Below are 12,974 nucleotides of genomic sequence, written 5' to 3'. Positions count from 1 at the left end.
CTCGAACTCACAGTGATCCGCCTGTCTCTGCCTCCCTGAAGTACCTTTTGATAGTGATTAGAGATCTAAGGTCTTCTCCTAAAACTCTTTGGGACCCTGCATCCTCTTTGGTATTTTTTTTTCATGCTGTGAATTGAACCCTATACCTCACATATGCTAAGCACTCTACCAGTAAGACACGCTGAAGCCTCCACTGGGTGCTAACTGGAAGTCTTCTATCCAGGTACATGTACTGGACGGACTGGGGTGCGAGTCCCAAGATTGAACGAGCTGGCATGGATGCCTCCAGCCGTCAAGTCATCATCTCCTCTAACCTGACTTGGCCGAATGGACTTGCTATTGACTATGGGTCCCAGCGGCTGTACTGGGCTGATGCTGGTATGAAGACTATTGAGTTTGCTGGGCTGGATGGCAGCAGGAGGAAGGTAAAAGTGGCACTAAAGTGTCTTCTCACAGCTCTGGAAGCCCCCAGGACAGCATTCTCAGGTGACAGGAGTTAGGGGGACCCAGAGGTGATGGGACCAGCATGGGAAAGATGCTGTTTCTCCAAAGCTGTAGCTACAGGGGACACAGGCTGCTGGTTGATTATTCAAGCAAACTAGGAATTAGTGTGAAGTGTGGGCTGGACATACACACACCCCTAATATCCATTGCAACTAGCAATAATCAACCACCTGTTGTATGCTGGACTGATGACTGAGCTGCCTCTCCTTTACCATTGTTTATTTTGTTATAATTTCTAACTTTAAGAAATATTGGCAAGAGTATAAGAGGAATAATATTTTGCCATGTTTCCTATACCATGCTCATTCTCCTCTTTCCCTCTCCCATCTCTCTCCATACACATACACAAATATAAACACACATACACAGTTATTTTTTTGAATCATCTGAGATTAAATTGGAGAAATCTTGACATAATTCCAAAATATTCCAGTGCATATTTCTTAAGAACAAGAACCTTATGTGTTGATATTGAATTTGGAGATGACACAGTAGGTAAAAGCATTGGTCATATAACCATGAGGACCTGAGTTCAAATCCAGCTGCCCGTGTAAAAAATGTACAGAGTAACATGAGTATCTGTTATCTTAGGACCCCCACAGTGAGATGGGAGGCAGAGACCCTTTTGGAAGGCAAAGACACACACACAGGTTGTCCTGACTTTCACACTTGCACTGGGAAGTGTACCCATACAGACACCACACACAAAAATATAAATAATTGAATTAAAATAATATTGGCATACTACTGTATAATACACACTCTGTTTAATTTCATTACCAATTTCTTCAGGACTGTTTTTAAAATAATTTTGTTTTCTCTTTTACCCTAATATGTCGGGGTCCGATGCTAGCCTGGACCCTCAATTATTTCTCTTGACCAGACCCCAACATAAAACTACCTCTCCCTGGACCAGGGTGGAGGCGCGGATATAAAGACACAACTCAAATGGTTTTATCGAGAGGGAGTTTCTCAGTGGTCCCTCATGAAATCCTGAGTTCACATTGTGAAGAATTCCTCTTGTTTATTCTCCAGTCTTTATACCAAAACCTAACTTAGGGGAAATACATTAGCATTCTGTCTCCTAGGTAACCCGGTGAATGGCTTTCAGTCACGTCCACAACCACCTGTCTGCTGTGTATGCTATCTGTCACATAGGCTTGAATCAGCATCTCTATCAGGCATCCTCCAAATTATAAAGGAGCAACAACATCCTGACCTTTTGTTAGGGTGCGAAGGCCCGTCTGGTAGGCTACTTGACCATCCTCAGTGGGGCGTATGGCTTCAGAGCCTGGCTGCCACACCATATAGGAATATGGGCCTACCCCAATATCTAATCCAGAATAACCCATTGCCTTTAGTGACCCCTGCCTCCCTCTCTGTGAGGGTCTTACTATGTAGCCCAAGCTGGTCTCAAACTTGGGCAATCCTCCTGGCTCATCCTCCTCAGTTCTGGGACTATAGACCTGTATCAGCAGGCCCAGCTCTGTGTCTCTTTACCCTCTGATCTGGCTCCTTCCTCAGACTTTCTTAAAACTTCCTATTTAAAATAACACCATTTATTTAATGTGTGTGTGTGCATGTGCTACGGTGCGTGTGTGGTTTCAGATGACAATTTACAAGATCCTCTCCTCCCACTATGTGGATTTCAGAGATTGAACTCGGGTCACTCTTATGCCCAAATCCATCCCATATGTAAAAGCAAAGAGCCTTTATTTTAATCAAGTTTGCAAACTCGGTCTCTCCACATGTCCAACATATCAGAATATCTGGAGAGACCCGAGCTCAATTAGAGTTGGGTTTTTATAGTAGTAAAGGTGGGGGTGAGGGGTCTCTGAGGTTGTCTAGGGGTGTCCTGGTGAAGTGCTGGCAGGTGTTCTCTATCTACAGTCCTTTGAATGGTCTGCTCTTGGGTGGGGGTCAGGTAATCTCGGCCTGCCAGGCATTGTCTCAGTAAACTATCGAGACTCTAGACTCCATTTACATGTATTGATGGCCAGAGTCCCAGGTGACAGTGGTTGGAGGAAGTGAAGAACTTCCTTTCTGCCCAGACTTAGATGATCATGGCTGGCCCTCACAGTCACCATGTTTGGTGGCAAGCACCTTTACCCACTGAGCTGTCTTGCCGGCCAGTCTTTCCATTTTCAAAAAGGAAAACTCCCTTTCTTTTGTAGATACTATGATTTCTATTTTGATTGCTTGATCGAGGTTGTGAATGCTGTAAAGTTGCTCATTTTCTTTCTTTGATTTGAGTCAAGCCATGAAATTGGTACCACAATACCTAATGGCTTGGCGCTAACACGTGCTGGCAGACACAAGCTCTCACGTGCAGACGCTGTGGCACAGCTTCCAGCACCTTGCTGAGCTCTTGCCTGCTCCCTGGACTGTTTGTGATGCCAGTGTTGGGGCCTGCAGGTGCTGATTGGAAGTCAGCTCCCCCACCCTTTCGGGCTGACTCTGTATGGACAGCGCATCTATTGGACTGACTGGCAGACCAAAAGTATACAAAGTGCTGACCTGCAGACTGGGTTAGACCGGGAGACTCTGCAGGAGAACCTAGAGAATCTCATGGACATCCATGTCTTCCATCGCCAGAGGCCTCCAGGTGAGCAGCCATCAGCAGTTGCTAGCTTCTCCCTCAGCCGTCTTATGTCCTAGTCTGCCCCACTGATCGTTCCCCGCCCTGTACAGTGACAACACCATGTGCTGTGGAGAATGGTGGCTGCAGCCATTTGTGTCTCCGGTCCCCAAATCCAAGCGGTTTCAGCTGTACCTGCCCCACGGGCATCAACCTGCTCATTGATGGCAAGACATGTTCCCCAGGTGAGTTTGTGTGGAGAAGGGGCTGTCCCTCCTCTGCAGGAGTCCTCCAACATGCTCTGAGGATCTGTGAGTGCCGCTACTCCCAGGAGCTTAGAGGAGAGAGTGGAGCTCTGAGAAGAAAGAGAAGTGGAGGAGCAGGTAGGCGGGATGGAGACCCAGGGTCTGTTCCTTATGGCCATCTTGTAGGAGAAAGACGTCCTGTCTCAGCAGGTAGGCGGGATGGAGACCCAGGGTCTGTTCCTTATGGCCATCTTGTAGGAGAAAGACATCCTGTCTCAGCAGGTAGGCGGGATGGAGACCCAGGGTCTGTTCCTTATGGCCATCTTGTAGGAGAAAGACGTCCTGTCTCAGCAGTTTCAGCTGTTGCCAAACTACAATATGATGATTTGTTCAGAACAAGACTCTTCACTTCTTTCTGCATAGACTTGTGTGCAAATGTGTGACAAAGATGTGTGGCTTTTGTGAGCAACAGGACCTAGGTATCATTCTTATAGGAGTGTCCCAGAAGTAGGGCCTGGATACCCAGATGTTGGGGGAGAGCGGTCAAGGTATCTCCTAGGTGATACCGTGTGGTAGACTGCATTTGAACTCCAACTTCCTAAAGAAGCTGAGTGCCTCTCAACTTGCAAATGAAGCTTTCTGGGCCCCTTTTCTACTTTTCTTAAGCTTCATGATAAAAGGGTCCTTCAAAGAGGGCTGCTGTTACAATGCTTCTCTTTGTTACACTTATGCTTAATATTGTGTGTCTGTGTGTGGGAACTTGAGGGAGTCTTTTCTCCTCCCACCATATGGGTCCTGGGGACTGGACTCAGGTCATCAGGCCTGGCGGCAACCACCTTCACCCCACCCCGAGTCTTCTTATCAGCCTCCTTCCATAATATAGATGAAGAGGTGATATGTGCCTATAATGCCAGCACTTGGGAGAATCAGGAGTTGAAGCCCTCCTCATCTACACAATGAGGTCAAGGCCAGCGTAACCCCTTTTCAAGCTCTCCCACCCTCCAGAAGGAAGTACCACTCATGCATGTGTATGAAGCCTAATTCTCAGTGCTTTATGTATGCACATTACTTCTTTGGATGCTTATAGTTATCCTGTTACTATGGCCATTGTATAGAACAGAACACCGAGGCTTAAGTAATTTCAGTGATTTGCCTAGGATCACACAACTAGACCAACGGTGTGAGGCTCTGGGCTTCGGTTTGCCCACCTCCAAATCCTCTTAGTGCCTCTACTAGAGTGACTATCTCCCTCCTTCTCTTTCCACCTGGACAGGCATGAACAGTTTCCTCATCTTCGCCAGGAGGATTGATGTACGCATGGTCTCCTTGGACATCCCTTATTTTGCTGATGTGGTGGTCCCAATCAACATGACTATGAAGAACACCATTGCCATTGGGGTGGACCCTCTGGAAGGTCTGTGTGACCCTTCTTCCCTCAACAAAAGCTGTCACTGTCCTTTCGTCCTCTCAGCTTTGCCTTCTGCTCCTTCTGTCCTTGCCAAGAGCTGTCCTCCTTTGCCGTTCTTCGCCTCCACCCCTTTATTCCCCAGGTTGGGACTATGGGGTCTTTGATCAGGCTCCGGGCAGGCAGAGCCTGGACTGAGTCAAGCCTTCCTTCTCAGGAAGAGTGTACTGGTCAGACAGTACGCTGCACAGGATCAGCCGTGCCAGCCTGGATGGCTCACAGCACGAGGACATCATCACTACAGGTGAGCCTTTCCCTCAACCCAAGGGCCACCTGTCTGGCTACAATGGGGAATATCCCGTTTGCCTGAAGGCGGGGGTCAGTGTGTTCTTCTGACGTCCTATAGGTCTGCAGACCACAGATGGACTTGCGGTGGATGCCATCGGACGGAAGGTCTACTGGACAGACACAGGAACAAATCGGATTGAAGTCGGCAACCTGGATGGGTCTATGCGGAAAGTGTTGGTGTGGCAGAACCTCGACAGTCCCCGGGCCATTGTACTGTACCATGAAATGGGGTGAGAGCTGGCTTCATCAGTCTGCACTGCTGAGTGCACCAAGCTTAGCAGAACCTCGACAGTCCCCGGGCCATTGTACTGTACCATGAAATGGGATGAGAGCTGGCTTTATCAGTCTGCACTGCTGAGTGCACCAAGCTTAGCTGGGACTATGGGAATGTATTAGAGGAGCACTGTGAGCCCCGGAGGTCACTGTAGACTAAGTCCTGACCCACGGCTCCTCCACTCCCTGGCAGCTTCTTTAAAGCATGAGCCTTGCCGTCAGAAGACAGGATTCAAGGGTGGGGAGATGTGCTTGCCACACTAGCATGAAAGCTGAGTGTGGAATCGCAGTACCCACACAGAAAGCCAGGTCCAGTGATATGAGCCTATGATCCTGGTACTGGGGAGGCAGAAATAGGAGGACCACTGGAGATTGCTAGCCAGCCAGTCTTGCTGTATCAGTGAGCTCCAGGTTCAGAAGATCTGATCTCAAAAAAAAAAAAAAAAAACGGCAGCGCGTGAGCACCATCCACCTCTGGCCTCAAGCCTTGTGTGCACACACACACAAAGACCAAGATTTAAATTCTTTCATGCACAGTGGCTTCCTCACTGTGGATCTAATGTTTGAACTTTCTGATCCTTGTCAGCTTTCTCCCTCGCCAAGTAAGGAGGACAATAAAAGTTCAGACCTTGTCACCCACCCTTGCAAAATGAGGCAATGCATGTGAAGTGTCTGGCATGTCACGGGAACTCACAGGATGTCTGACACACTGCCGGTATTCACAGTATAAGGGAGCTGTTGGGATAACCAGCTGCTTCGTTTCCTTAACCAGGTTCATGTACTGGACAGACTGGGGGGAGAATGCCAAGTTAGAGCGGTCTGGAATGGATGGTTCAGATCGCACTGTGCTCATCAACAACAACCTAGGGTGGCCTAATGGACTGACTGTGGACAAGACCAGCTCCCAGCTACTGTGGGCTGACGCCCATACTGAGGTGAGAGCCCTGCCCTTGCTTCCCGGGAGTCTCAGTCAGGAGACAGAAGAGATCTGCTGAGGATCTTCAGCAAAGGCTCCTGGTACACAATAGCTGCCTCCCTCCAATCTCCTCCACAGAGAATTGAGGCAGCCGACCTGAATGGTGCCAATCGACATACATTAGTGTCACCAGTACAGCACCCATATGGCCTCACTTTGCTTGACTCCTATATCTACTGGACCGACTGGCAGACCCGTAGCATCCACCGGGCCAACAAGAATACCGGTAGCAATGTTATCTTGGTGAGGTCCAACCTGCCAGGCCTCATGGACATCCAAGCTGTAGACCGGGCACAGCCACTGGGTGAGAAGACCCCTGGGGCTCTGAGTCAGGGCCTCTGCATTTCTGGGACTACAGCAACAGAAGGCTATAGCCAGGGCACAGAATTACTTACAATCAGAGAGACTTTCTAAGCCCATGTCCAGTATAAGTCTTTTTTTTCCTCTAGGTATGACTGGTACCACAGGTATATGCTATTGCTACTTCCAAAGAATTCTCAGAGATACTTGCTCTGCCTCACACTTCTGTCTAACCCTGAATCTTGTCACTAGAAGCAGTGAACAGCCAGCCATAAGAAACTAGTTCCTTTATGATAGAGTCTGCCAGCCCCCCAGGCTGGGTGTAAAAGCTCGCTGCTCCTCTCTCTCCAGGTTTTAATAAGTGTGGCTTGAGAAATGGTGGCTGTTCCCACCTCTGTCTACCTCGGCCTTCTGGTTTCTCCTGTGCCTGCCCCACTGGCATCCAATTGAAGGGGGACAGAAAGACCTGTGACCCCTCTCCAGAGACCTACCTGCTCTTCTCCAGCCGAGGCTCCATTCGCCGCATCTCACTGGACACCGAGGATCACACAGATGTGCATGTTCCTGTCCCTGGGCTCAACAATGTCATCTCCCTGGACTATGACAGCGTGGACGGAAAGGTCTACTACACAGATGTGTTCCTGGATGTTATCAGGTGTGAGCGGCACAGAGACCAGAGCCCTGCCCACTTCACAGGATGCCATATTCTATTGCTTGCTTGTTGGTTTAATGATTATAAGCTACTCAGGAGGCTGAGATTGGAAGATCACTAGTTTGAGGTCAACATGGGGAAGGTCCAGTCTCAAAAAATAAAAACAGAGCTGGTTATGCTATTTCCCCTTCTATATCCTCAGCATTGGAGAGGCAGAAGCGGGAAGACAGTGAGTTTAACATTAGCCAGACAATATGGCAATTTGTCTCAAAAACATAGTAAACAGAATGTACCTCAGTTTATAGTGTTTGTCTAGTATGCACAAAACCCTGGGTTGATTCCCAGTGCTGCTAAAGAGGGCTCTAGAGAAGCAGAGACAGAAGGATCAGAAGTTTAAGGCTATCTTTGGCTATATAATGAGCTAGTTTGAGGCCTGGGCTACATGAGACCCCTTCTCATAAACATATCTATCTATCTATCTATCTATCCATCCATCCATCTATCTATATCTATCTCTATATCTATCTGTGTGTATATACATGTATGAAACCAGGTATATTAAATAAGAAACCATAAAGCCAAGTTGGGAACCTGGATCATCCACACTTAGTGCCAGGCCATGAGTGGGCTCTAAGACTCCCCTAAGGTAGATGAAAAGTTGGAATCTATATTGCAGCATAGGAACCTTAACCCAATATTAAGTTTTAAATTGGTTTACAAAGTTGTTTTGAGTGGTTTTTTGCCATTCTTTTTATTAATTCTTTACTTCTCTTATTTCAACACAACTCAAAAATATGATGTCATACAAGTGATTTTACCATGGCAGAGACCAAACCCAAGACCACTGCCCGACCACTGCCCTACCACTGAATTACATTCCTAGTCTTAATCTCCCTGTCTCATAACCACCCCCAGGTAGCAATCCTTGTGTTCTCACAAAGATTTATTAGCAATTATTAATTTCCCCTGGGGTAAAACATGCATCCAAACCATCTACTTCTTCCAGTTTGCAGGAAACACTCTGAGAACTCACATTCATTCCTCATGTATTGAGCACTTATCATGCCGGGTGCTGAGGAACGTATTTTATCCCTGTCTGTGGAGCTTACAGTAAGTTTCAGGGTATTATATTATTTCTGGTTAGTCTGGTTACTCATGTAACCCTGTATTGTCCCCAAGGCGAGCAGACCTGAATGGCAGCAACATGGAGACTGTTGTTGGGCATGGCCTGAGAACCACTGATGGCCTGGCAGTGGACTGGGTTGCCAGAAACTTGTATTGGACAGATACAGGTCGAAATACCATCGAAGCATCCCGGCTGGAAGGTTCCTGTCGCAAAGTGCTAATCAACAACAGTCTAGACGAGCCCCGGGCCATTGCCGTTTTCCCCAGAAAGGGGTAAGCTCATGTCTAGCAGGAGGGCCTGGTACAAGAGAAGCTCCCGGAAGGTGTTTACAAATTAATGAATTGTTATCCACTATGTGTGTTGACCTCTTGGCACTGTCTCCCCATGCATTGTGACAATGACACTATTGTGTCTTAGGTACCTCTTCTGGACAGACTGGGGCCACATTGCCAAGATTGAACGCGCAAACCTGGATGGTTCTGAGCGGAAGGTCCTCATCAACACAGACCTAGGCTGGCCCAATGGTCTTACCTTGGACTATGATACCCGCAGGTGAGAACCCTGTCCCAAACAGCCACCTGGACATGTGTGGGGTCAAGGGGAGGACAGAGATTGACATGGGGAAAAGAAAAGATGCATAGGTCTTTAGGAGACCAGGAAGAGAAAACTAGGGAAGGGATGAGACCATACAGTCTTAGCGCAGGAGTTGCTGAATCCAGCCTTGGGCCCTCTGTGGGGTTTGGACTCCTTGGTTTACAAGTCTTGGAGGACCTTTAGTAGACAGAGTGTGTCCTGTTTTCCATTTATGGGCTGGTTCTTAGATTTGTTACTTACCTGAGGAAGCAACAGGCTCTGAAACTGAACTCTTCTTCTAGATTTTATATATATATCCCCAAATGTGAAACTCTGAAGGGCAGAGGAGGGTGGCTTCTCCTTCCTACCTGCAGAGGAAAAGAACTAAGGTCACCTGGAGAGTTGGTCAGGAATCCTCTTCTTTTAACATTGGTTAGAGCCCCATGGCCTGAGCTCTCTTTCTGAAGACCGTTTGTAGAAATGTGGGCTTAGATTTCTAGACAGGATCCAAAGGGCGATCAAAATGTCAAAGGAGAGGCTGGAGTGGCTGCTCTAAGATGATGGAGTCTCCGTGTCTCTGCAGCGCAGCTCCAGCCTCCCTCCTCCTCCCTCTGCTGGGACTCATGGGCAGTGCAGCTCAGGAAGGAACAGACGGCCCTTATGGGAAGAACTGGACTGCCCTGCACACATCTGCTTCCCTTCTCTTTCTTTGCAGGATCTACTGGGTAGATGCACATCTGGACCGGATCGAGAGTGCTGACCTCAATGGGAAGCTGCGGCAGGTCCTGGTCAGCCACGTGGCTCACCCCTTTGCCCTCACACAGGTACTGGTTCAAGAGAGAGGTAACGAAACCTCCCTGGCTGAGGTGTTTTCTGGGGGTTCTAAGTACTCTGCTATTCTGGCCTGGCACTTCCAAGTTCTATCATTTGAAGACATGGCTCTCAGAGGTGCACAGAATTGGCTCTGGAGCTGTTAGATGCAAGTGCTGGGGCTCTGGCTATAGACACGTCGGCCCAGGAATATTAAATTTTGATAAATTGCCCTATTGATCCTACTGCTGTGGGTTGTTTTAGCTGACAGCTCTAGGGTTCATGCATCAGAGAAGCCCCAAGGCAAGAGCAGGAAGCAGCCAGCTGGTTACAGTGTATTTGCAGTCAGCACAGACATTGGTGAAAGCTGTGCCCAGCGACCTCAGACGCACTCAGTTCTACCTATTTGACAAACATCATCCATTCTACATTGTTTCTTTCTTTCCTTTTTTGTTTTTTTTTTTTTAAAGATTTCTTTATTTATTACTTACACAGTGTTCTGCTTGCATGTTTACCTGCATGCCAGAAGAGGGCACTAGATCTCATTATAGATGGTTAAGAGTCACCATGTGGTGGCTGGGAATTGAACTCAGGACAGGAAGAGCAGACAGTGCTCTTAATCTCTGAGCCATCTCTCCAGCCGTGCATTGTTTCTTTCTGATGCCAGGAGTTGAACCTGTAGCACTCTGCCCCAGAGCTACATGCCCAGCCCTGCATTGTGTATTTGATTTTACCAGCCAGAAAGGTTTTATCTGGGCTAACCTGATGAAAGGCTAATAATGGACGTATTTTCTCAATCTACAAGTGTCCTCCAGAACCCCTAACAGTGCACCACCGAGGAGAAGGAGAATGATGCTTTCATTTCCCCTTTCTTCCTTGACTGAGAATCTTACCACCAATGAAATGCATGGTGGGGAAACTGTCCACATAAATAAGCAGAGTATTTGAGCCAGAGCACTGAACAAAGAGACCAAACCAGGAAAGGCTGGCGTGAACTTCTGGATTCCTACTTCACTCTTTTGGCAAAGGACTGAATGTAGATCTGCAGACTCAGATGAGCCACGCACATTCTTGAAGAAATGAACCGGACTGGGATAACTCTAGCACTTAGGGGGGAGAGGCAAGAGGTTCTGCTTGAGCCACAAAGTCTCAAAAACACAAACCATAGCTAGGCCTAGCGAGACGTACCTATTAGTTCAGCACTTGGGAAGTGGAGGCAGGGGGATTAGGAAGGAGTTCAAAGCCATTCTTAGCTACATAGCAAGTTTGAGATCAATTTGGGCTATATGAGAGCCTGCCTCAATAAACAAACACAAAGCAGATAAACAATCAAACAGACAAAACTGAGTTGGGTGGAGCGGACAGAAACACCAGCAGTTCACTGCTTCCTGCCAATGCCATGTGAAGGAGCTGCGTATGCAGAACAACATGGAGGGGAGAGGATACTCTGTGAATTCGGGATGACTTCCTGAATATCTGGGCCTGTGTTGAGGGATGCTGCTCGTTCGTTCCCGGCCACTTAGACCCAAAATAACCGCACAGAAACCATATTATTTAAATCACTGAAGTGTTTTGCTAGCTAGCTCTTATATCTTTGGTTAGCCCATTTCTCTCTCTGTGGCTTACTGGCAAGGTTCTGGCTGGGGGCTTGTGTCTTTTCCCTCTAGTGGCTCCATGGCCATTGGCTTCTTTATTCATTAATCAACAAAAGCAACACATACACAGAAGGACCTCCTACACCAGGCATGCATAGAGTTGATCTGGGGATCAGAGACAGAATGTATTTCAGCAGAGGGAGAGCACACACTGAGGCAGAGAAGGGGTGCTGGGATCTGACTGCTGAATACTTCTTCTTTTGGGTTCTTTATTGAGTAGCAGGACAGGTGGATCTACTGGACAGACTGGCAAACCAAGTCCATCCAGCGTGTTGACAAGTACTCAGGCCGCAACAAGGAGACAGTGTTGGCCAATGTGGAGGGACTCATGGATATCATCGTAGTGTCCCCTCAGCGGCAGACAGGTGGGCCCCTGGGAACTGAGCCCCTTTTCTCTCCATCAGTGGGACTGGCTCTGGTCACCCCAAGGACTGTTAGTGGCCAGCATAATTAGAGCCACGAGAAAACCTTGTGGTTATCATCTTCCTGCCCTATTGTCCTAGGAATGGGGTGTCCCTGAACTCCCTCCCGTTCTGTCTCAGACCTGACACATCTGCTTTGCCTCCAGGGACCAATGCCTGCGGTGTGAAAAATGGTGGCTGTACCCATCTCTGCTTTGCCAGAGCCTCTGACTTTGTGTGTGCCTGTCCTGATGAGCCAGACAGTCGGGCCTGCTCCCTTGGTGAGTTCTCCCTGGAACAACACAGCCCTTGGAAAGGGATGGGATTGGCAGCCTCAACTCTGTCCTTTTATAGTGGCATCATCATAGTGGCATCATAGTGGCATAATATAAATGAGCTGGACGCTTGGGCCCGGCCGTTATTAGAACAGAACCCTGGGCTTGTGATGTCTTGCTAGAGATCATCAGATCATCTCTATTCCTAATCCTTGGGAGCCAGTAATTTTTACCTAGAATCACTAATACTCAATCCGAGTCTTTTTTTAATTTATAGCAATAAAACATAGTGCCTGAGATTAGGGAATCTAAAATATTCTGTCAAGACTTGGATTCTGTCAAGACTTGTAGCTGCTACTCCTGAACCATAGGTAGGTTTCGAGCAGTCCATTGCAACCTTCATTTCTCTGCAGTGCCTGGTCTAGTGCCTCCTGCTCCCAGAGCTACCAGTATGAGTGAGAAGAACCCAGTGCTGCCTAACACATTGCCCACCACCTTGCGTTCTTCTACCACCAAGACCCACACATCTCTGGAGGGGGCAGAAGGAAGGTAAGTAGGGTCAGGTCAATACAGGATTTAGATCACCATACCCTACTAGTAAAAGAGCATTGTCCCAGTTTCATAATCTGGCAGATGAGAGACAGAGCACATCATTAGCCGCTAGTTCCTATGTGGGACACGGTGTGATGTTTGTAATTGTAGGTTGTTGGAATGACTCCTACCCCCAAGTCAGGGTTCCTCTGTGTAGCCTTAACTGTCCTGGAACTCACTCTGTAGGCCAGGCTGGCCTCGAACTCACAGAGATCTGCCTCTGCCTCTGCCTCTGCCTCTGCCTCTGCCTCTGCCTCTGCCT

At 48.0% G+C, this 12,974-nt stretch overlaps 1 protein-coding gene across 2 annotated transcripts in view; it reads left to right on the top strand.

Annotated features, from left to right (window-relative positions):
- Positions 1 to 12,974, top strand: part of Lrp4 (LDL receptor related protein 4) — a 54,866-nt gene that overhangs the window by 30,577 nt on the left and 11,315 nt on the right. The window contains exons 20-34 of one of the 2 annotated variants that reach the window (XM_005364160.3): positions 224 to 425; positions 2,920 to 3,109; positions 3,196 to 3,327; positions 4,601 to 4,741; positions 4,950 to 5,036; positions 5,139 to 5,310; positions 6,126 to 6,288; positions 6,408 to 6,633; positions 6,981 to 7,284; positions 8,461 to 8,679; positions 8,825 to 8,959; positions 9,696 to 9,804; positions 11,666 to 11,810; positions 12,014 to 12,127; positions 12,535 to 12,670. In XM_005364160.3, coding sequence (XP_005364217.1) covers positions 224 to 425; positions 2,920 to 3,109; positions 3,196 to 3,327; positions 4,601 to 4,741; positions 4,950 to 5,036; positions 5,139 to 5,310; positions 6,126 to 6,288; positions 6,408 to 6,633; positions 6,981 to 7,284; positions 8,461 to 8,679; positions 8,825 to 8,959; positions 9,696 to 9,804; positions 11,666 to 11,810; positions 12,014 to 12,127; positions 12,535 to 12,670 — 2,475 coding nt within the window. Of the gene's footprint in view, positions 1 to 223; positions 426 to 2,919; positions 3,110 to 3,195; positions 3,328 to 4,600; positions 4,742 to 4,949; positions 5,037 to 5,115; positions 5,311 to 6,125; positions 6,289 to 6,407; positions 6,634 to 6,980; positions 7,285 to 8,460; positions 8,680 to 8,824; positions 8,960 to 9,695; positions 9,805 to 11,665; positions 11,811 to 12,013; positions 12,128 to 12,534; positions 12,671 to 12,974 lie in introns of those variants that run through there. The other variant, XM_026787717.1, reaches the window with a different exon arrangement.

Source organism: Microtus ochrogaster, assembly GCF_000317375.1.
Source record: "Microtus ochrogaster isolate Prairie Vole_2 chromosome 14 unlocalized genomic scaffold, MicOch1.0 chr14_random_1, whole genome shotgun sequence".
NCBI lineage: Eukaryota > Metazoa > Chordata > Mammalia > Rodentia > Cricetidae > Microtus > Microtus ochrogaster.
Note: the sequence above shows the minus strand (reverse complement) of the source record. Positions and strands in the feature narration are given on the sequence as shown.